Genomic DNA, 23,573 nt, shown 5'->3' on the forward strand with positions numbered 1-23,573 from the left:
GGCAAAAATATAACTAAGTTATAAGGTAATCTTCAAGAGAGCAAGACAGTCACTTTGAGGTGGGGAATCTTGGCAGATACCACCTTAACCAAGTGATCCAAATTGGTATCACCAGGAATAAGACATATCAACATGATGTACCTCCAATGCACTGCACTGAGGACACGACGCCATCTCTGGGGTATTCTTGCTAAAAATGCATAAACTCAATCTAGTTAAGAGAAAACATCAGACAAACTCAAAATGAGGGGCATTCTACCAAGTAACTGACCACTCTTCACCAGTGTCAAGGTCATTGAAAAGCAAGGAAAGATGAAGGCACTGTCACAGATTAGAGGAAACTAAGGACGCAACAACTAAATGCAGTGTTGGGATCCTGGGGCAGAAATAAGGCATGTAGGTTAGTTAACAGTATATTAACTATAAAATATGAGTGATGTTTTTCAGGTTTGGGAAATTGTACCATGATTACAAAAGATGTCAGCATTAGGGAAATCTGGGTGAAGGGCATAAAGGTATTCTCTGTACCACTTTAGCAATGTTTCTGGATGTCTAAATTCCAAAGTGAAAAAATTACAAGCAATATTTTGCAGCAATTTAAAAATATTAGTAAAAGATACTTTTTCTAAAGAGAGACATCATCTGGGATAAATGCAGTGTGCTTGAAATGATATGCCTTTAAGGTGGTCAGTATAAATATATGTGTTAGTTCTGGTTCCTGTATGCTAATAATTTGCCTTCCCCCTCAGTTAGAACTGACTCAGACTGCAAAACCTCTTACTTCTTCACCACCTTCATCAGAGCTTTCAGCTGGAGCTCTTAACATTGTGGGATTGCTGTGGGTAGCTGAGTGACAGGTGAGGCCATACAACCACACCCTGCACTGAGATACTGACAGCAGGAGTGAGAGGTAGGCAACCTATCTTGCAATATTGATTCCCTAATTTCCCTCTGGAATTATACCTTCCCCGTACCTGTCTCCCTACTGTGACTGTTCTCTCCCACTCCCAGTAAACTTTAAACCCACATCTCCCAAATGCCATCCCTCAACGCCCTGCTATTATCATTCCCTGTAAAGACATTTGCATTTAGCAACTACAGTCATGTCGCTTAAACATAGGGTTATGTTCTGAAAAATGTGTCCCTAGGTGATTTTTGTCTTTGTGCAAACATCATAGAGTGTACCTACACAAGCCTAGATGGCAGAGCCTACTACACACCCAGGCTATATGGGATAGCTTATTGCTCCTGGGCCACAGACCTGTACAGCATGTTACTGTACTGAGTACTGTAGGCAAATGTAGCACAGTGGTGAGTATTTGTGTATCTAAACATAGAAAAGGTACAGTAAAGATATAGTATAAAAAATAAAACATGGTACACCTACCTGGATAGGACACTTACCATGAATGGAACTTGCAGGACTGGAAGTTGCTCTGGGTGAGTCATGTGAAGTGCGTGAGTGGTGAGTGAATGTGAAGGCCTAGGACATTACCGTACACTGCTGTAGACCTTATAAACACTGTACACTTACGGTGTACTAAATTTATAGAACATTTTTCTTCAATAATAAATCTTAGCTTACTGTAACATTTTTACTTATAAACTTTCAAATTTTTAAAAACTTTGATTTTTGTAATGACACTTAGCTTAAAACAAACACATTGTACAGCTATACAAAACTTTTCTTTATATCCTTATTCTATAAGCTTTTTTTCCTATTAAAATTTCGAATTTTTTTTTTTACTTTTAAACTTTTTTTGTTAAAATATAAGATACAAACACACATTAGCCTAGGCCTATCCAGGGCCAGGATCATCAATATCACTGTCTTCCACCTCCACATCTCATCCCACTGAAAGGTCTTCAGGGGCAATAACATGCATGGGGCTGTCATCTCCTATGATAAGGATGCTGCCTTCTGGAATACCTCCTGAAGGACCTGCCTGAGGCTGTTTTACAGTTAACTTTTTAAAAATATATAAGCAGAAGTATGTGCTAAAATAATGAAGAAAATTATAGTAAATAAACCAATAATAATCATTTACTATTTATCATTATCAGGTATTATGTATTGGACATAACTGTATGTGCTAGACTTTTTTTTTATTCAATTAACATTTTTTTTTATTTCATCTTATTATGGGGGATACAGAATTTCAGGTTACATACGTTGCCCATGTACTGCCTGTCCCCCCAAGTCAAAGCTCCAGGCGTGTCCGTTCCCCAGACAGTGCGCGTTGTACTCATCATGTAGGTATATATCCATCCCCTCCTCACCCCTCCTCCCTGAGTCAGCACCTTCAAGCGTTACCATTCCTCAAACAGTGCGCAATGCACTCATTGTGTAGGCATACACCCATCCCCTCCTCCCACCCCCCACCTCAGTCTGATATCCGATTGGTATCGTTCCCAGATGTGTATTTAGGTGATGATCAGGGAAACCAATTTTCTGGTGAGTACATGTGATGCTTGTTTTTCCATTCTTGGGATACTTCACTTAATATAATGGGTTCCAACTCTCTCCAGGAGAACCATAGAGATGTCATATCTTCATTATTTCTTATAGCTGAGTAATATTCCATGGTACACATATACCACAGCTTACTAATCCAATCATGTATTGATGGGCATTTGGGTTGTTTCCACATCTTTGCAATTGTGAATTGTGCTGCTATAAACATTCGGGTACATGTGTCTTTGTTATAGAATGACCTTTTTTCCTTTGGGTATATGCCCAGTAATGGGATTGCTGGATCAAATGGTAGGTCTACTTGAATCTGTTTAAGATATCTCCATAATGCTTTCCACAGGGGTTGCACTAGTTTGCAGTCCCACCAGCAGTGTATTAGTGTTCCTGTCTCTCCACATCCACGCCAACGTGTTGTTTTGGGATTTTTTGATAAAGGCCATTCTCACTGGAGTTAAGTGATATCTCATTGTGGTTTTGATTTGCATTTCCCTGATGATTAGGGATGTTGAGCATTTTTTCATATGTTTGTTAGCCATTCTTATATCTTCTTTTGAGAAATTTCTATTCATGTCATTTGCCCATTTTTTGATAGGGTTGTTTGATTTTTTCTTGCTGATTTTCCTGAGTTCTAAATAGATTCTTGTTATCAGTCCTTTATCTGATGTGTAGTATGCAAAAATTTTTTCCCATTCTGTAGGTGGTCTGTTTATTCTCGTGACTGTTTCTTTGGCTGTGCAGAAGCTTTTTAATTTAATCAGGTCCCATTCATTTATTTTTGTTGCTGCTGTGATTGCCTTAGGGGTCTTCTTCATAAATTCTTTGCCTAGTGTGCTAGACTTTAATACAACTGTGAGCATGGTAGGCTTATTTACACCAGCATCAGCACAAACGTACGAGTAATGTGTACTGCACTATGATGTTATGGTGGCTATGACATCACTAGGCAATAGCAAGTTTTTAGCTCCATTATAATCTTGAAACCATTATTGTACATGCAGTCTGTCATGGGCAGAAATGTTGTTATGCTGCTCATGACTGTATCTTGGATGAATCAGAGCTAATTTTACACTCCAGGTTGAGACCAGAGTAGTGACCGAGCGAGGGGGTTCCTGGTATTCAGGGTCTTCCATCTTCTGGGGTTTGAGATTGCAGGGACCCAGTTCTCTGGAAAAATGCCAACCCCAGCACCCGTGCCTGAATGTCATGGTGGAAATACATGGTGCTACCTACGTCGACTTCTGTCATTTTCTCTGGAATTTTAGGGTCATCATGTTCTGATGCTGACCTTGTTTTCAGGTCAACCTCAGTTTGAGTTTCTTTTGAAAGTGGCTGGAACCTCTTTCCTGTGATATTTATCAAAGCCTTTAATGCTTTGGAACTAGATGACAGTATAATATTTTCATTGTCAACTAGTGATGTAAATCACTTTCTAAATCATATATTATCATTAAGGTATTTTATTTATTTTAGTTGGCATTATAACCTCCATAAATGGCCACCAAGACATTTCCTTTCGCACAGTAGAGAGAACAAGGACCATCTTAGTCATGTACTCAACATCAAATGGGCCTCCCTGCCGGTGCCTCTCCCTGACTGCTGCTCAGGGCTGCAGTAAGGTGTCTGCAGGAGGCCAGGCCAGCGAGGTGGCTCAGGGGCGTATTCTCAGGACACCATATCAGCAGGCCTGACGTCTGATCTACAGGAGCAGATTCAGTAGACGGGGAGAGGGACAGATGTGAACTCTGACCTAAGGATGGCTGCTCAAAATAGCCCTCATCCTCTTTGCCCAAGCCTGATATGCAAGCTTTTTATCTCAATTGCTCCCTGTCACCTGCCTTTCTTACTTGACATTGCCGTTATCCAGGTGGCTATTCCTGGAGGTTGCTTATCCAGAGAGATTTATTGCTCCTTTTTCTGTTTTGCTATCAGAGTTTATTTTGACAACTTTATTAAAGTGCAATTTATAAACCATGAAATTCACCCATTTTAAAAGTGCAATTCAATGACCTTGAAAAAATTTACCAGGTTGTGCAATCATCACTGTAATTCAGTTTCAGAACATTTTCATCACCCCAGTAAGACCCTTTATGCCTAATTCGTTAATCACCATTTTCACCCCCAAGTCTAGGTACTTACTAATCTGCATTCTGTCTTTATAGAATTTCCTTTTCTGAACATTTCACTGAAATAGAATCATACATGTCATTTGTGTCTGGCTATGATTTTGAGGTTCCTTTATGATACAGCATGTCAAGAGTTATTTTTGTGATGGAGGTTCCTGCTAGCCCCATGGGGCTCTGAAGTTCCTTAAAGGTGCTAAGAGCACCTGCCCTTTCAGTGGCCCTCCTGCTGCACGCTGGGTTGTCTGTGGTCGGTTCCCCACAGGGCTGATGGTCCCATCTCTGGGTGGCTTCACCTGGCTGAGCCACCTGCTCTCTCCAGCCTGACCCCCAGGTTCCACCTGGCTCCCCATTGCCCCCTACATTGGCTTCCTGTTCTTCCTCCAATGGCCTGGCTGGTTCCCTGCCCATTGCTCCCACGACCAACCCCAAGCCCCACATCTTTGCCCATTGTTTGTCCCCTCATTGTGTTTGCGCCTTTGTTCGAATGTTACTTCCTTCAAGTGGTACTCTCTGACCTCCACCCAAATAGCATCCCTTGTCACAGACTGTTTATTTGCTGTGCTTTGTTTCTTCCCGGCTGTTAATTCCTGAAATTATATTTTCAGTTTATTACCTTTTTAGTAGACTAGAGGGGGCTGGGCATGGTGGCTCATGCCTATAATCCTAGCACTTTGGGAGGCCTGGGTGAGAGGATTGCTTGAGGCCAGGAGTTCAAGGCCAGCCTGAGCAAAATAGTGAGACTCCATCTCTACAAATCTATCTATCTATCTATCTATCTATCTGGGTGTGGTGGCATGTATCTGTAGTCCCAGCTACTCAGGAGGCTGAGGCAGGAGGATTGTTTGAGCCCAGGAGTTGGAGGCTGCAGTGAGCTATGATTGTGTCACAGCCCAGGTGATAGAGAACCTGTCTCAGAAAAGAAAAAAAAAAAAAAAAAAAGAAAAGAAAAAAAAAGGCTAGTGGGTATTTCAGTCAGTTTTGGACAAAGTACCACAAACTAGGTAGTTTATACACAATGGAAATTTATTTCTCACAGTTGTAAGTTCTAGAGCTGTGAAGTCCAAGATCAAGGTGCTGGCAGGTTTGGTGTCTGGTTGAGGGACTGTTTCCTGGTTCATATATACTACCTTCTTGCTGTGTCCTCACGTTGTGAGGTCTCTCTCAGTCCTCTTCTATAAGGGCACACTAATCCCAATTATGAGGGTTCTGCCCTTATGACCTAATTGTCTCCTAAAGGTCCTACCTCCTAATACCTTCACTTTGGAGTTTAGGATTTCAACATATAAACTTTGGGTGACACAAACATTCAGACCATAGCAGGAAGAATGTGGTCTCCAGGGCCCAGCTGCTAGGGTGACCACCCTACCTGCCCACTTCCTGGTTAAGGAAGCTTGGGCCCTTGCCAAATGGGAAAAGGGTAGCACATGCTTCATAAGGTTGCGTGAGAACAAAGGTTTGTACATGGAGTACTTAGGGTGGCACAGGACAAACGCTCAGCAAGAATATTTATTATCTGTCCCCTTCCCTGGAGTGTCAGCCTGGTGGGGGCAGGCCTTTTTCTCTCTGCACCTCCAGCCCTATGACTACGAATGGATGGACGTGGCTCAGTGTTCACTGACTGGCCTCAGTATCCATCCCACTGGCCTGACCAGCCCTGACAATTAGACATTTGCCTCCTGCCCCGACCCCAACAGTTCTCGCCTGTCCTTCACCCACCTTTGAGTCTTTGCAGCTCCTTCTGGGCACTGGCTATGTGGTCCGCCCTGGGGAACTCCCGAGGCTGGTCAAACTGACAAAAATTGAGAGATTGGTGACGGGCTTCCTTAGCTGAAATTTATCCTTTTTAAATTAGTAGCACCACTTGTATATAGCTGCTTAAGCTCTAGTGGGAGTATTAAGAAACATGATTCATTGAAAAGTTTTACAATATTCCAGGTGTGTACATATTAAATGTCATAAATGTGACTTTATCTTACTAAGGTAACAAATACTCTGGTGCACTCAGCAAGGCCTTGAGACAAGGCAGGGGGAGGCCATTTGTATAACATGTATGATTTTTTTTCCCCAAAACAACATATTCCTAAAAAAACCTAGAAGTAGAACTACCGTAAGATTCCATTACTGAGTATATATCCAAAAGAAAGGAAATCAATGTATCAAAAAGGTATCTGCACTCCCATATTTATTGCAGCACTTATCATAACAGCCAAAATATAGAATCAACCCACATGCCCCTCAACAGATGGATGGATTAAAAAAAAGTGGTGTATATACACAATGGAATATTATTCAGCCATCAAAACAAAAATCATGTCATTTGCAGTAACATGGATGGAACTGGAGGTTATTATGTCAGGTGAAATAAGCCAAGCACAGAAAGACAAATATCACATATTCACACTCATATGCGGGAGCTAAAAAAGTGGATCTCAGGAAGATAGTAGATTGGTGGATGCTAGAGGTCAGGAAGGGTGGGGGATGAAGAGAAGCTAATTAGTGGGTGCAAATACAGTTTCATAAAAAATAAGACCTAGTGTTAGATAAATCAGTAGGGTGGCTATAGTTGACAATAATCTATTGTACATTTCAAAAGAGCTAGAAGAGAATAATTTGAATGTTTCTAGCATAAAGACAAATATGTAAGGTGATGGATACCCCAAATATAGTTTTGATCTTTACAAATTATGAGTGTGTTAAATTATCACACATATCTTGAAACTATGTACACTTGTTATGCATCAATAAAAATAATAACAAAAATAGGCCAAACAGCAGAACAGGGGACACAAAGGTGGGCACTGAATAGAGAAGACTCCCTGAGAGTTCTGGGAAGGAGCCCAGTCTCAAGTTTTACTTCTACCATTTAAAGCCTTAAAAAATATACAATAATACCTTCAGTTTGTGAGATCAGTTGTCCCATTAAAATCTAGATATGAAAGTTAGGTTGAAAAAAGAGAACTCATATTTGGAGACCAATTACATGCCAGGTGCTTATAATGTATTACTTTGTTTATTCCTCATCATCACCGTTATTAAATGAGAATTGAGATTTGATCAAGCAGAAACTTGGAGGAAAAAAATAAATACATAAATAAAATAAAAAAAAGAAAAGAATTGAGATTTGAACCCAGGCCTGAGTGACTTCTGAAGCTCAGAGCCTATATGCTAAACTTTCTGCTGTGAAGTAGGAGACCTTGGTAGGAAAGCATGGTTGGATTCTGTACAAGCCTGAAAATGCTCCAGACTTAGAGGGTACAACTCAGCTATCTGCACTTCACACGACCCCGCTGATCCAGGAAAGAGGCTGCCTTTGGCTTAACTGTGCAAATGTATTTTATGTTTTTCCTGCCCTGCTGGCCAATAGTAGCATTGTAATTAGCTAGTGTTAGTGTCTCTCTGAGTAGATGGTGAGGATGACATTCTCCGGGCACTGCTAGCTAGTGGCACACTTTGTCGCCAGGGGCGGTTACAGTGAATCGTATGTTCAATGACAGCTGTATGATTTAAGCAGTAATAGAAAACATTCTAGAAGAGAAAAAAACCAAACCACGTAGCCACCTTTCATTTGTGCTCGGGATGTAGTAACTGCTTGATAGAAAATGGTGAGTCTAATTATCGGACCACAACTTGAAAAGTAGAGAAAGAGAGCAAGCTCTTAAAGAAAATCATGTACATATATGATTTGGAAATAGGGCTTACATGGAAAAGTATAAGTTATGGGAATAATGAAGTAATTTTTCTTTTCTTTTCTTTTTTTTTTTTTGAGACAGAGTCTTGCTCCGTTGCCCTGGCTAGAGTACAGTGGCAGCATCATAGCTTAATGCAACCTCAAACTCCTGGCTCAAGCGATCCTCCTGCTTCAGCTTCCTCAGTAGCTGGGACTAGAGGTGCGTGCCATCACTCTTGGCTCATTTTTCTATTTTTTGTAGAGACAGGGTCTCGCTCTTGCTCAGGCTGGTCTTGAACTCCTAGCCTCAAGCAATCCTCTTGCCTTGGCCTCTCAGACTTCACCCGGCCATAAAGTAATCTTTTAAGCTATTTTATGCAAGGTTAAGATACTTTAAACAAAATAGATATTTTCATCACATCTGATAAAACAAGATAAAAAACTTAAAAAATTAGATCAGCATTTCCCAAACTGATACCCAAAGGAATACTGTTTGATAAGATATTAAAACATATATATCTTGAAAAAAATTTTATGGACAAAACTTTGAGGAATGATGTATCTTCTTAAAGATTCCTGGGGAGAAGAGGGACAAATCAAAATCATTTTTTTTAAGTATGCCTATTTCTATGTGCAGGAGTGGTCAATAGGGAGAAAAAGTTTGGGAAATGCTGAAATTTCTGACTGTAAGATAAGCTTGGATAAATGCATCTGTTTGGATAATTTACTTATGTGGTCTCTTAGCTTCATATCCAAGGAACTCTGATTTCCAGGTAACCAAAACCAATATGCAAATAGGTGAATAATCTGAATTTTCCAATCCAGTGAATTTTAATAGGCATCCAAAACAAGCCTCAGATTAGATTATCATCTGACTGAGTGGTTAATATTGAAGACAGTGAGCCACCTCTAATAGCTTCCTCACTGATAGACAAGGGAGCTGGAATAGATGAACGCGAATTCTTTTCAGTGCTAACATTCTATGATTTAACTGTTTGGAAACTAACTTTTTGCAGAAAGTTGAAATGCTTTGTTCCTATGGAAAACTGCACTTCTGGAGTTGCTCTTCAGCACCAAGAAACCGGAAATAAAGGCTCCCATTCTTAAATAATATTTATTATTGTTGCAAAGAAGTCTTTTTCATGAGAACATGTCTCACATTTATTTAAAGATATATACGTTATTGGTTATAGAAGCAAATTTCATTGAAGTGCTATATATGAAGTATGCCTGACTATGACCCTTAATTCGGTAATCTAATATTCACAACATGTTTGCTGCCATTTAGTTATTTATCCAAACATGCTTTTTTTTTTTAAAAAAAATGTGCCTGGAAAGGAGGAAAAAGAAACGCCAAGGGCTTGCTAAAAAGGAAAAGCCTAAAAAAGATAAAATTCCCACGGCAGGTCTGATCAGCTGTGGTCTGTGAGTGCAGGAATAGTGTTCCTGCGGGGAAGCATTACGTCCAGTGGTTTCTCGGTTTGCATGGTGTGAAAAGCCCTTGAGGTTTTCTGTAGTCGTCAGGAGGGAGCAGGAAGCTCCCTTTACTGAATCCAGTCGATGTTCAGGCACCGTGCTATGAATGCAAACATGTCTGAGACTTCTTCTATCACTTTGGCTGTGGGTTTCCCTGCCCCGTGGCCCGCCTTGGTGTCCACGTGGATGAGCAGGGGGTTGTTTTGCTTCCTGCTGCGGCCCACGATGTACTGAAGAGTGGCAATGAATTTCAGGGAGTGAAGCGGGACCACACGGTCATCATGGTCAGCAGTGAGGAGCAGCATAGATGGGTACTGGATGTCATCTGCCTCCGGTAACTTCACGTTGTGCAATGGAGAATATCTGAAAGGCAGAGGTGCTTTCATGAGGCTCGATAGCAAAAGCAGAATTGTTCGGTAAGATGAGGGAACTGGTGTGGCAGGGGGCCTATGTAGTTAGAAGAGTGCTGTTAAAAGTGCAGAGCAATGAGCACTGCAGCTAGGTGGCACGTGCGTGACCACCCCAGACTATGCCTGCATCGCCACTCAGCCCGTGACTGGCAAGGGCTCCTAGAAACTGGTGAGCTGTGCTATTTGGTTCCCACTTTGGAAGACTATGTGAGAAACAAACTCACAGGTTGTTGAAATCACTCAAACTATATGCACACTTACTGTCTTGAGTTGGATATTTTTATATTCTCTAGACTTTTGCACTGCTACACAGTGGACTAACGATTATTTTTGTAAACCACTGAGTGTGGATGTAATTAAGTGCAAGCCTCTTGTTGAAGAACTTGAAATCTATAGTGTACAGCAGCTTTCTGCCCCTTTAATATCTACAAAGCCTTTACTGCAGGCTCAGTTTTGCAATCTTAGGAAGCGCCAATGTCCATTGTCTATAAACCCAGGAACTGGGATGGGCTGCTGAGCCCTCCTGTGGCTCTCAGAGCAGCGGGAAGAAACTGCTTTTGGCCAATGGAGAGAAAATGGAGGAGGCACTTTCTGCAGTACATGGCATGTTTCTAGGGTAAGTTAAGTGTTTTAAGAATAAAAGTAATGTTGAATGAAACAGTGATTTATAATAGTTAAATGAGAGAAATAGCAGGATACTTTTTCTTTGCATTTTTCCAATGTGGGTCTCATGTTTTTCAAAGTGTTCAATATTAATGGATATAATCATCAACTGTTTCAGTAGTGTTTTATTTTGAAAGGTATATAGTGAAAATAGTAAAAATTCTGTTCACCAAGTCCCGGCTAAAATATTTTGGGGCTTTGTTTCTCAGTAGGTAAGATGGGAATAAGAATGGATTTGGTGTTCTGATCTCAGTTCAGAGTGGTTTTTGACCAACCCCAGTTCTCTGAATAGGGGTTAGTGCTACGGGGAAACACGTTTGGAAGACCCTGCCCATTGACAATATTCCCCCTCGGAGATTCACGAGCAATATTTATACATTATTTACCCCAGTCATTCCCAAACTTGGAAATCTAGCTCTGTTTTGGGGAAACACCTTTTAATCTAGATGGTGCTCCGTGGGACACACGGGGGGCTGGGCTGAGGAGCTCCCTGGAAGGCCCTTTTTGGTTAACGTGTGGCCTGAGCTCCATGCTCATTTTGCTAGCAGAAGGTAAAAACATAGCCCTGTGACAGCAAGATTTGAAAACTGATGGAGGAATATCAGAGAAAAATATTTAGAACTTTTTTTTTTGCTTTTGATTTTTTTTTTTTTTTTTGAGACAGAGTCTCACTCTGTTGCCCAGGCTAGAGTGAGTGCCGTGGTGTCAGCCTAGCTCACAGCAACCTCAAACTCCTGAGCTCAGGCGATCCTCCTGTCTCAGCCTCCCGAGTAGCTGGGACTACAGGCATGCACCACCATGCCCGGCTAATTTTTTCTATATATATTTTTTAGCTGTCCATATAATGTCTTTCTATTTTTAGTAGAGATGGGGTCTCGCTCTTGCTCAGGCTGGTCTCGAACTCCTGAGCTCAAACGATCCGCCCACCTCGGCCTCCCAGAGTGCTAGGATTACAGGCGTGAGCCACCTCGCCCGGCCTTGCTTTTGAATTGATTTTGAAAATAATAGGTTTCATCTAATATTTTGTTGCCCTCTATATACAACTAACTTGGTATTTTCAAATGAGTTTAAATAGGACTTATTTCCCTAGGGACATATTTTCTCAAATATATAGCTTTTACCAGCATGTGTCAACAAGGCTATTTGAGCGTTTAAAAGTAATAGCTTTCAGAGTGAACTTTCCCTTTAGAGAACAGAACTTAGTAGTTTGAAAATATTCAATTAAAAACATTCATTTTAACTGCATTTCAAAGTACAGACCTAGCTAGCCATAAAAAGCAAATAAAATGAAAGAAAAAGACTTGAGAAATTAGTTACTTTTATCAAAATTTGTAGTTTTACTGAGAGGATGGGAACAGCGGAAACAGGATTCTTGTGCCGGTCCGAGGGCCATTCCTACTCCCGTGGGAAGTGGAGAGAGTGAAGAGCCAAGAAGAGGATTTAAATGTCTGCCACTCATTGTTATTGCCAAAGTGGTTGAGGGATGCAAATGAGGGGATGTTAGGTGGGGACAAGGAGGAAGGGGAACACAAGATGCTCTGTCTAGGGGGTTTCTATTGAGAAATAGATGCTACTAGGAGATGTTTTGTCTACTAGGGGAACAAAGTGATCAGAGGGGTCTCCAAGGACTGACCAACCAGAAAGAGGTAGAAAGCTGTATGAACAAGGCCACAGAAGAGGGTCTTTGGAGCATGCGTACAGGTAAGGTAAGTGACCTACCCTCATTAAATCACACCTACCTGCGCCATATACCATGACAACCCTCGGAAACTGCCATACCAGGATAGAAAAGGGGAGGAGTCATCATTTTTCCAAGAAAAAATCATGAATATTTTGCCCCCCACTTAACATGGAATTAGAGAATCAGCATAAAGGAGAGAAATCTTGTTAAACTCACAGTCTTCTCCACTTGCAGGGGTTGACCCCTTCCTTCTCCGGAATGTACTATCCTTTAATAAACTTTGGCACTTTCTGCTTGGTCTGCTCATTTGCTCTGTTGACTCGGTACCAGTAACCATTCTTCAGTACTGGGAACCAAGAACCAGGGGACACAGACCTGCCATCTGGTCCCCACACCTGACAGGATGCTGTGCAATGTTTCAATAATGCAACTTGTAGTTTCAAGCATGTACACTTTAATTGTACCTCCATATATTTTTTTTAAATTTTCTTATTTCTTGATTTAGAAAAGGCAATCCCATATATTGATAAGGTATAATAATATCTTTTTGTATTAGTTTTTGATTGCTGCAGTAACAACCACAAATTTAGCAGCTTAAAACAGCACAGGCTTCTTATCTCATAGTTCTCTAAAAGTCATCACTCTGGGGTTGGCTTGGCTGGGTTCTCTGTTCTTGGGCCTCTCGAGGCCAAAAATCAAGGTGTTGGCTAGCTGGGCTCTTATTGGGAAACCCTGGAAAAAATTTACTACATCTGCATTCACATTGTTGGCAGAATTCAGTTTCATGTGGCTGTAGGACTGAGGTCCCCATTTGTTGGCTGGGGGTTTTCTCAGGTTCTAGAGGTCTCCCTTCCTGCTGCATCCCTGACTCCAGCCAGAGAATGTGCTGGGCCTTTAATGGTTTATGTGATTAGATTGGGACCACTCACATAATCCAGAATAATCTCCTTATTTTAAGGTCAGCTGATTAATACGCTTGATTTCATCTGCAAACTCCCTTCACAGCAGTACCTAGATTAGTGTTTGAACTGCATAACCAGGCACAGGAATCTTGGGGACCAGCTTCAGAATTCTGCCTATCACATCTTCGTAAATTGTTTCTGTTAAAGACCAGATTAAAATGAGAAAGACAGGAAGGTATTCCCATCTCTTCTCCTAGTTTTGCAGTAAATTATACAAATACAAGACACTGAAGGGGACAAAGTGTCAAACGCTAATCCTGTTGCATAATGTTCAATATTATGATATCGAATCATTAACATGTATATGTCAATATAAATTAAAACCTTACTTGACAAGCCATTCAAAGTGTTGTTTGTTGTCCGAGCACCCGTAATCGGTGGTCCAGGCATGGCCGATGGTATATTTATGGAACTTCAGCATGTCCATTACTCCAACTTGGGCAATAACACAACCAAAGAGGTCAGGACGCTGATTTGCACATGCAGCTAAAAGCCAAGGTAGAAAGAAAAGGGAGGCCGTCTGTCATTGAGCATCTACACAGCGACACTTAGATGCTTCCAGAACCCTGGTTGCCTTTATTCTTAGAGCACAACCACCCAAAAGCTCCCTACCTCTTCCAGTATGTCCGAGGGGTATTCTCATCAGTAACAGAACTTTCCTCCCCAAAGTGAATCTCAATGGGGGAGTGTTACTTGATAAGCTCGAGGACTTTCTGGAAAACCTGTGTCTCCCACTCCTACCCCTACCTGCTTTTACAGTGATGAGGGAGGTTGTTCAGGATCTTAGAACCAGCCCAAGGCAGACTAGGGCCTGAAAGAACAGCTGAGGACTCCAGCCAACACTGGTACATCTTCTTGTCCTGTTTTTTTCTCTCTCTCTCTATATATATATATTTTGCTTATTCAAAAAATATTTACTGAATATTTGCCATGTGCCTGGCACCAGGCCTGGGGATGTATCGGTGAACAAAACTAAATTTAGGGGGAAAAAGATAAAGCCATGAACAAGCAATTAAAATACAGTGTGGCAATCACGGTTCTTGAGAAAGTTCAGATGCTGCAGAAGTGGGGTGTCGGGTACCTAACCCAGTACACAGCGGACAGGGAGGAAGTAACATCAAAGCTGGCGTAAACTAGGAGTTAGTCAAGAGATCCTGACATTTCCTGCCTCTGCCAAAAATCATAGTTCCTACTCCCAATTTTGATTTCAGTGCTTATTAATAATATTGGGCCCTACCCTCGGAGTCCCTGACTCTCCTACTCGGGCGTGGGAAGGGTGGGATTCTGGAATCTGTAATTCTAAAATAAATATCCTAGCGTCTTGACGGGGAAACTCCAACACTGCAGGTTTCTTAAGGCACCTGGTTTATCAACAGGCATAAGCCAGTTCCTAACTATAGAACTCCAAAAAGATGTTATCAGGTGAACCAGGAAATTATAACGTAATTCTCCCATTATGAAATGAGATGGTATTTTCAATGTCCTTTCCCATTAAGTCTTGGATTCACCTTTAGTTCTTCTGTCTTATATCTCATATTTAATCCATATGTAAATTCAGTTGGCTCAAATTCAAAATATATCCAGAATCTGAGCCCTTCTCACCATTTCCACTGCCCCATCCTAGGTCCAAGCCACTGCTCTCTCGCCAGGACCAGATGCCTCCTAGCTGGTCCCCTGCGTTCCTGCCCTTGCCTCCCCACTCCTATCTACTCCAACACGACAGCCAGTGGGATCCTGTTAAGAGAGATGTCAAATTATAACACTTTTCTGCTCAAAACTCCCCAAAAGCTTCTCATTTCACACAGACTGAAGCAAGTCCTCTAAACTGGCTGTGAGGTCCTGCCTGGGTTTGCCTCCCCTGCCCATCCTGCCCATCTCCCGACACCCGCCTCACTCACTCTGCCCCACGACAGCTCTGGGCCTCCTCGCTCGAGTGCCCCAAGCCCATGCTGGCCTGTCATCTGCCTTCTCCAACTAGAACGAAAGCTCCACAAGGTAGAGATGTTGTCTGTTTTGTTTACTAACATAGGCCCACTATCTGGAAAAATGCCCAGAACTTCTTGGTGTTCAACAAATAGTTGTTGAATGAACAGATCAAATTTTTTATTTAAGAATTTTGTCAATCCCTTCCTGAATTTAAATGAATTATTTTAGACATCTCTATTTTACCTCCATGGGAAAAATTATATTTTTAGACAATATTCTGTTGGGGATAAAGAGTAAACATAGGATTTCAGGTTTGACATGCCTGTTCAAAGACAAACAGGTGACTGTGCTGCCCCCAGGGGATCCGCCCCACACCTCCTGCAAGATGTCACATGTTTTTTTAAGTTAAGTCTATGTGTGCTATTCTACACATGTACAACGGCCCCTCACATCCTAATGACATTGGATGTAGGACCCAGCAAGCGAAGTTCAGGCTCACTCTAAATGCTTATTATAATATTAAGTGCTTTTGGTAGGAAAAAACCCAAAGTAACATTTCATTAACTATCAAAAATTAGGAACAGTTACTTAGAGGCAGTGCCACCTATATAAGAGCAGAATCCAAAAATCATCATTTGTCAGCTGTGTGACACTGGGCAAGCTACTCTCAGTGCCCCCAAGTCGTCCTCTGTGCAGTGGGGATGGCAGAAGGAGCCAGCTTACCAGGCTGAGCGCACATCAAGCTCTAAGCACTGGGCCTGGGACCCAAGGTACTCAGCAAGTGTGAACTATTGAGGTGAACTACTACTATCAACTATTTCTTTACTCTTAGACTATGGGTCCATCTTTGTGTGTACCTCATTTTCTTTCATGACTTCTCTGTTCCCACAGCATTTAGCAGCACACAGCACAGGCACCCAACAAATGTTTAGCTAGGATCACATCATACGAGTTCTGACGGATATAATCAGAGGGGTGGTCAGGCTCTGCCCTGTGCTAGCTGAACCCTAGGAGCCTGTGGATCCAGTTTGTGGTGGGCAGGATCTCAGTGCAGGGGGGTGAGACACTTTTCATGCTATTAAGCATTGAGGCAGTATGATGATGCCATTTTTCAGATGCCCAAATACAAATGGGTTTTGCTCTTTGTGCCACTGCTCCCATCCACAAAGTAAATCAAGAGCTCCTACAGACAGCATACCTGAAAGCCCAAGAGTGTTAACTAGTAAGTACAATGAATAAAATCCAGTTCTTACCCACTAAGAGGCCCCCGTTTGAACCTCCGTTAATAGTCAGCCTCTTGGGAGATGTGTAGCCTTCCTTGATCAGGTATTCAGCAGCACACTGGAAGTCATCAAAGCAGTTCTGTTTGTTGGCCAAGATACCACCTACAATGTGCCAAAGTGAAAGAGAGTTAATTAACAAAACAAAACATAAATAAGTTTAACCTAAAGGGAATTCAAATGACCTTAGGGCATAGTTTCAACTACTCATTAACTGAAACCACTTAAAAACAATGGGCTAACGCTACATTTAAAGAAATGCCTCAATGTCAATTCTAATTATGCACTGTGGAAATCTATCATCAATAGCACAATTGCTAATCCATATGCTGGATTTGTATTTTTCTAAAAGCTCCTCAAACTCCAATGGGAAATGCCCCAAAGGGAACAAAGGATCGATTACAAGAGAAAGTGTGATGATGAAAGCATGTCATCAAAAGGAACCTGTATTTTGGGAAGCTGCACTTAACAAATGAAGCAAGACCTCCAGCAAGGTTCAGGCCTGAGCTGGTGCGGGGTGCCGGCGCTCCTGCTCCCTGTGAAGATGGATGGGCCCTGCAGAGGCGCACTGCCCGGCCTGCGTCTGTCTCTGGAGGAGCCTGAAATGGGCAAATGTTGCCCGGGGTTACTGACTTAGAGAATCAGTAGGAACTGGGTGGTGAGGTAGTGCCCTAGCAGAGCACCACACCAGCTTTCTCAATTCTTGAATGAAAGATCTCAAATGTCTCTCTGGAGAATCTGGGCTTTACCATCTGTAAATCATTCCAATGTACTAAACCAAAGAGATTTCTTTAAGAGAGAGAGAGATCTGCAGGGCCTTAAAATGCCCAGGAGTAAAGGCCAAAAGCAAGTCCTCAAAGGAACAGATGCCTTAAATAACTGCCTCTGAAATGAACAAAGAGCAGACACAGATCTAATTAGATATTTGAGATTAACCACTTCTGCAGAAATTCAATTAAAGATAAAGCAGTGCTACTGAAGAAATTTTTTCATATCAAAACAAATGTTATTAAGATGTTAATAAGAAATTATCTGTGAATTAGAATAGCTAGGATTACTTAATTTCCAGGAATAATATTATTTTGGGTATATGACTATATTTTTAAAAGAGCATTAAATTTTAAACTCAATTAACATAATAGAATTCAGATTTATCAGTATTCCATATTCTAGGCTATTACTGGAAAAGGTCCATTTCTGGTCCTCTCATGGCCTAAATTTTGAGAAAGTTTATTTCTCAGTCTAAACACAAGTCAGTCACCTGTTAGCCTTAGTTACGCTCCAACAAGCCTACCCCCAGGGCTCTGAACAATAAGTTGGTTCTATAATTAATAAAAAGATGAGAAAAAGACAGCAGACTGGTACCAAAGGCACTCTTCCCTATCAGAGCATGGTGGGTGCCTAATGACCAAAAGAGTTTTACGGCAAAGACTCTAGTTCTGTGAGGAGAGGGCTGCAGGATCAGAGGTCAGTCCATGTGGGCACGTGTTTGAGTATATAAGCTGCTTGTAATCTGAATAGGAAATTAGGTGAGTCAAGTGGTTGAGATTTGGCACATGAATTTGGGATATAAATCAAACATGAGCTATGCAGAAATTTTATTCTTTTATCAGTCATCTTTTAATACCATGGTTTCATAGTATGATTTCAGTGTAATTAAACCAGTATCAGGTCAAAATTATACAATGAATTCTATGCAATTTCAAATACAATGACAACAGTTTCTAGGGATGACACCTGACAAGAAGCCCCCGATGACAGGCAGGCCAGAAACACTCACTCTTGCTAAGGTGCACTGAATAGTCTGGGTCAGACCTTGGGGTGCATGCCCGATGCCCTGGGGTTAGGTCGCCTAGGCCTTTCCTACACCTTGATACCTAACAGGTACTTTGAAAATCTCTTTACAGGTTTGCTCTCATCTTTGCTGATTTGATTTGATATAGAAAATCAGCCTCAGCAGCCACTGAACAACAACCCCCAGCACTGGTGGCTGCCTGCGCCCCAGGTCTTGTCAAAAATGACGGCTGATGACGGGAGGGGGGACGCAGGGAGCTGGCGGAGGTGCAGGTGCTTTCCCACATCCTCAAGGACACAGGACCAGGGTAAGTGAAGAACACCCTCTCCAGAGCACTGCTTAGTCTAGGAATTCAATGCTAGATACACAAGGCCTGGGCGAGGGGGTACTCCATGTAGAAAGAAATGGGAGGGAAAGGGCTTTAAAATAAAGGTGATCATTTCAAAAAAATTGTGACCATCTGGGGTATGAAGTTGAGCACTGGTCAATCACTTAGAATACATACTTCAGAAGGCCAGAGAATAGAGACTGAATAAAACCAGGAAAGAAAAATGACTGTGTTCTTGGGTCTAAAACCTACACCCGACAGGGTCACGCCAGCGATGCTAGGAGGATGCCCACACTGGGAACACAAAGCTCTGAGATCGCTCTCTTCTCTCAAGAGGAAGTGACCTGCTTGAAGTCTGTTTGAAGACAGCCAAGTGATGCTAAACTGTAAAAGGCTAACAGCAGACAAATACCAAAGAGCTCCCAAGACTCACTTCTGACAGTGATAATTAAAAACGCACCCCATGAGCTGTTAAAAAAAAAAAAACTGACTATGCTCTATGAGGAATGCTTCTGAAAAATACGTACTTCGTTATAATGAACAGATGATGAAGGATAATAGAATGTGAAAAGAGTAGTTTTCAAAGGGGGAGTGGTGCCCGCAATGTGTTTGAAAATATCCTTACTCATTTGTCTAGCCAAAATGCTCCCTGCTCCGAACCCCGCTCATTCAAACAGGAAGGATCGGCACAGCCTCGGCTTTGACCGTGTCAGATGTGAGTTTCTGTGGAAGGAAAACCTCACCTTTATGCCACGTCTCTCCGTACTCGCCACCCCCTCTGATATTGGCCACCGCAAGGACGCCGCCCATGTGTCTCACAAAAATAAGCCTGGAAACACTGAGAAACAGTAAAAACAGTTAAATTTCCATTAACTGCCTAGTAAGGACCATGTTATTTCCTTCCATCTAAAGAAAAGAAGTGTCCCCTAAGAACACTCTAAGAGTAGCATTATCTAAATAAGAGCCCGATGTTTTTTATATTGCTTGGTTACAGTGAAAAAAGCTTACACATTTTTATGAATCTTCAGTATGTCTCATTTTTCTTTTTCTTTGAGACAGGATCTTGCTCTGTTGCCCAGGCTAGAGTGCAGTGGCATCATCATAGCTCACTGCAACCTCCAACTTCTGGGCTCAAGTGATCCTCCTGCATCAGCCTCCCCAGTGGCTGGGACTACAGGCATGTGCCACAATGCCTGGCTAATTTTGTAAATTTTTTGTAGAGAGGAGGTCTCGCCATTGCCTAGGCTGGTCTGGAACTCCAGGGCTCAAGCAATCCTCCCGCCTTGGTCTCCCAAAGTGCTAGGATTACAGGTGTGAGCCACCATGCTTGGCCTCATTTTTCTACACTGGTTAAGTATTTCACTATGCAATTCATGATGCAAACAGAGAAAAGGCCAGAGGCCCTGCTGCACACTGAATCTATCTTTTAAACAACTCTCTTGGCAAACAAAACACTGGCAACCTAGGCATGAGTGGTGCTGGCCTTACAGGCACACCAACAATGGCCCCGTTAGCATATTTTCCGGTAGTTCTCTCCAAATTGTTCAAGTTGGAAAAAAGAAAGCTCTTTCTAGGTTTAAACATGTTTTCCAGTTCTAAAGAAATTTAGATGTTAAACCAGACAACATAGGGTGTATGAGAGGTAAAGGAGATCAAGAATAGAGTCATCAGGGCTGGAGAATATTTTCTAGAAATAGACAGAAGGAACTACAGCACAAACCTTCTAGGAAAAAGTGTTAAGTTCTTTGGAAAATCTGGATTTTGTTTTTCTCCTCCTCTTTCCATTGTGACCCTAAAAGTGTTGAGTGACATGCTGTTAGTTAAAATTAATTTTGCTTTGAGAACTATTTCTGAGAATTTTATCCTTCTTTCTTTTATGAGGCTCTAGATGGTTTGGGCGCTAACTTCCTGGATATCGAGGATGAACAGAAAGCTTAGAGCTGGTGTAGATGCATCAGACCATACAACCATACCGAATGGGCCTAATTGATTTTCCGTCACTTGGACTTCTCTTCAACACTTTCATGCATCTCTGATGGTCTCTCCTGAAACCACTATTAAATCTACTGGGTTCTGGGATGAAAATGGTCTGGGGACCCATCTCTTTATTTTCAACAGAGCATGCTTAATAAACACTTGTTGCACAAACAGTTTTAGCTACAGTAGATCCACTTGTGAGACAGTGTGGTCTTGAGCCCAGCCCACCTGCTGGGACCATGCGAACGGGGTTCAAGGTGCAGGTCCATCATTGCTCACTGGTGAAGGACGTGTTCGCTGTCCCTATACTCAAGCATCAGTGTGACCTGAAACTCAAGTCTGTAATTTTAGTACTTCCAGTGATAAAGAGTAGCAAATGACACATTTTATTTTTATTGTAAGGATTAGGTTAATCTAATAAACCAGTATGTATCAGCTTGCATTTTTATTATTTATATTTCTATTTTTTCAGGGCCCAAGGGCACTCTACCTGAGACTTGCATTTTTTAGACTAATAACCTCAAGGAATAAATATGGTGTATGGTTTTACACATAGATATAGCTACACTAATCAGAGAAGAAATCTCATTAGCTGGCAAACTGTGGACAGAGATGGGAAGTCCACCTGTGGGTCATGCCTGGAATATGGTGCTGCCAATGAAGGATGGGTGAGCAGCAACCATTAACAGCACTCTTCTAACTACTTTCCCTTCCATTTACTCACACGATGATGCCACAGATCTGAAAATATTCACCGTTGTAGTTTTACACAAAAGCCTTCATCAGCTTCTCATTAACAAAAGGATAAAATCAAACTCTTTAGCCAGCTGGTCAAGGTAGCCCACAATTTGGTTATAAACCACTTGAGGGCAGGGGCCACATTTCATGCTTCATTAAATCTAAAATAATGAGCAAACATAGATAGTGAGTGCTCAAAGCACCAGTTTTCTTATAGTCAACTTTGGGACAGCTGGTTGAATCTACTCTGATTTTATGTCCTGGTAGTCACCAGACCATGCATCTCTTCCCAAACAGGAAAGATCCTGGATGAATCTGTGAATCAGCCTCCTTTTAGGGCTCTATTTAGAAGTTGGCTTAAAGCTAGTCTTGCTGGTGAAACAGTGAAATAAGCCTGGGTCTAAAAACAGGGAAACTCCTTGTTTTTATTAAAAATGCTCAAAGCAAATTCCATTTTATACTAGGAATGAGATAATAAAATCCAGTTTGCATATAACTGAGAGATGATATTTATCTGAACAACAGCAATAATGTAGATTTTTCTCCCTAAACCTAAGTTATCTGGGAAATAATCACAATACAATGAGTATAGAATCATTTAAAAAGGATGAATAGAGCATACAGAAAACATATTTAAGGCTGTATGTTAAGACAGTCTATTTTAGGGCTCTGTGCTGGTAAGAAAAACATAATCATTAGCTAAAAAAATCACTCCCTCGGATAATACTGAGGATAGTGTGGTGGCAGCAAATGACAAAGACAAGAGCTCCCTTTCTTCAAGACCTCGACTGACACTAATCTTCTGTAGCCAGGCAGCTACAGCCTCAACATCTAGTCTACCTATTCCACTGAGGACATTTTCTCCAAGATTAGCTTGTGATGATCCTACAATTCTCATAAAAAATTCAGGTAATTAACACATAATCCTGCCCCCTTATGAAAACAACAAATAAGAAATACATAGTTACATGTATTGGAAAAACACGATTTAGTAGGCCAGTCTCTGGTTTCTTCCCACTATGTGGAGAAGATCAAATACATTCCTACATTCCAAGAGTGTTCCATGCTTACCTGTAGTTGGGTGTGATAGATATGTTGAAGCCACCGTAGCCATACAAGAAAGCAGGATGAGAACCATCCAATTTTATGCCTTTTTTATGTACAATGAACATTGGAATCTTTGTACCATCCTTGCTAGGGTAGAAAATCTAGAACAAAAGAAAGCAGAACACTTAGATTTAGCATTACTTAGTGAATACTTACGTGCTTTTAAATGGGAAAAATAAAGAGTAAATACTTTCTTGAAGACGTACAGTAGCACGGTGAAAACCTAGTACCTCTAAAGGGCTATTTGATGGTGAAGCACCTTTCGGTTTTGACAGAGATGACGTGGAACAGGGAAATGAGCCTGGGTCTGAACACAGAGAGACTTGAACCGGAATCTTACTCCGCAACTATCTAGCTGGGTGACCTTGGCAGGTAGATTATCTGCCCTCAGCCTCAGTACTTTGTTCCCAAATGCAGCCATCACGCCACCTCTCAGCACCTTCCCGAGACACCTTAGAGAACAGGTTTTCTGTTCTCTGCTCCTTCTCATCCCTCTCAGCACTGGAAAAGTCAGATTTGGTCATTCTGCCAAGCAACTCCATCTAGGGAGGCTTCTTTTCTAGAAAACAAGTTTTACACTCAACTTCCTCTCTAATTAAGACACTCAATACATCATTTTTCTATGATCAGCTATTAAATGTTAGCAACAACAAAGCATTAGAGAGTTAATGAGGAACAACACAGAAATCCTGTTACTCCTGGTCAAAGCCATTTTCTCTAGTATTGATAATTAATGCTCACAAAACCTTCCTGAATCTGGGTAACCTCGGTCAAGTTCACAGTCAACATTTCCATATTCATTACTTTTTGGATAAAGGATTAAGAGAAAAAGGATAGGGAAAGGAACATTAAGTGCTATTCAAGTGATAAGCCACAGAATAAGTGATAAGCCACAAAAAGCTGGTAATACTTTCTCCCAGACAAGCTGTCAATAGCTTCCTCTTTGGGCAAACCTGGTGTCTTTACC

At 41.5% G+C, this 23,573-nt stretch overlaps 1 protein-coding gene across 1 annotated transcript in view; it reads right to left on the bottom strand.

Annotated features, from left to right (window-relative positions):
* Positions 1 to 9,419: 9,419 nt before the first annotated feature.
* The window catches only part of PREP (prolyl endopeptidase), a 136,372-nt gene continuing 122,218 nt past the window's right edge, over positions 9,420 to 23,573 (bottom strand). Inside the window, exons 11-15 of the mRNA XM_069487656.1 lie at positions 22,571 to 22,707; positions 19,528 to 19,622; positions 16,635 to 16,766; positions 13,785 to 13,941; positions 9,420 to 10,102 (exon numbers count right to left, since the gene is read on the bottom strand). Coding sequence (XP_069343757.1) covers positions 9,808 to 10,102; positions 13,785 to 13,941; positions 16,635 to 16,766; positions 19,528 to 19,622; positions 22,571 to 22,707 — 816 coding nt within the window. The 3' untranslated portion in view covers positions 9,420 to 9,807. The remainder of the gene's footprint in view (positions 10,103 to 13,784; positions 13,942 to 16,634; positions 16,767 to 19,527; positions 19,623 to 22,570; positions 22,708 to 23,573) is intronic.

This window comes from Eulemur rufifrons, chromosome 15, assembly GCF_041146395.1.
Source record: "Eulemur rufifrons isolate Redbay chromosome 15, OSU_ERuf_1, whole genome shotgun sequence".
NCBI classification, from domain to species: domain Eukaryota; kingdom Metazoa; phylum Chordata; class Mammalia; order Primates; family Lemuridae; genus Eulemur; species Eulemur rufifrons.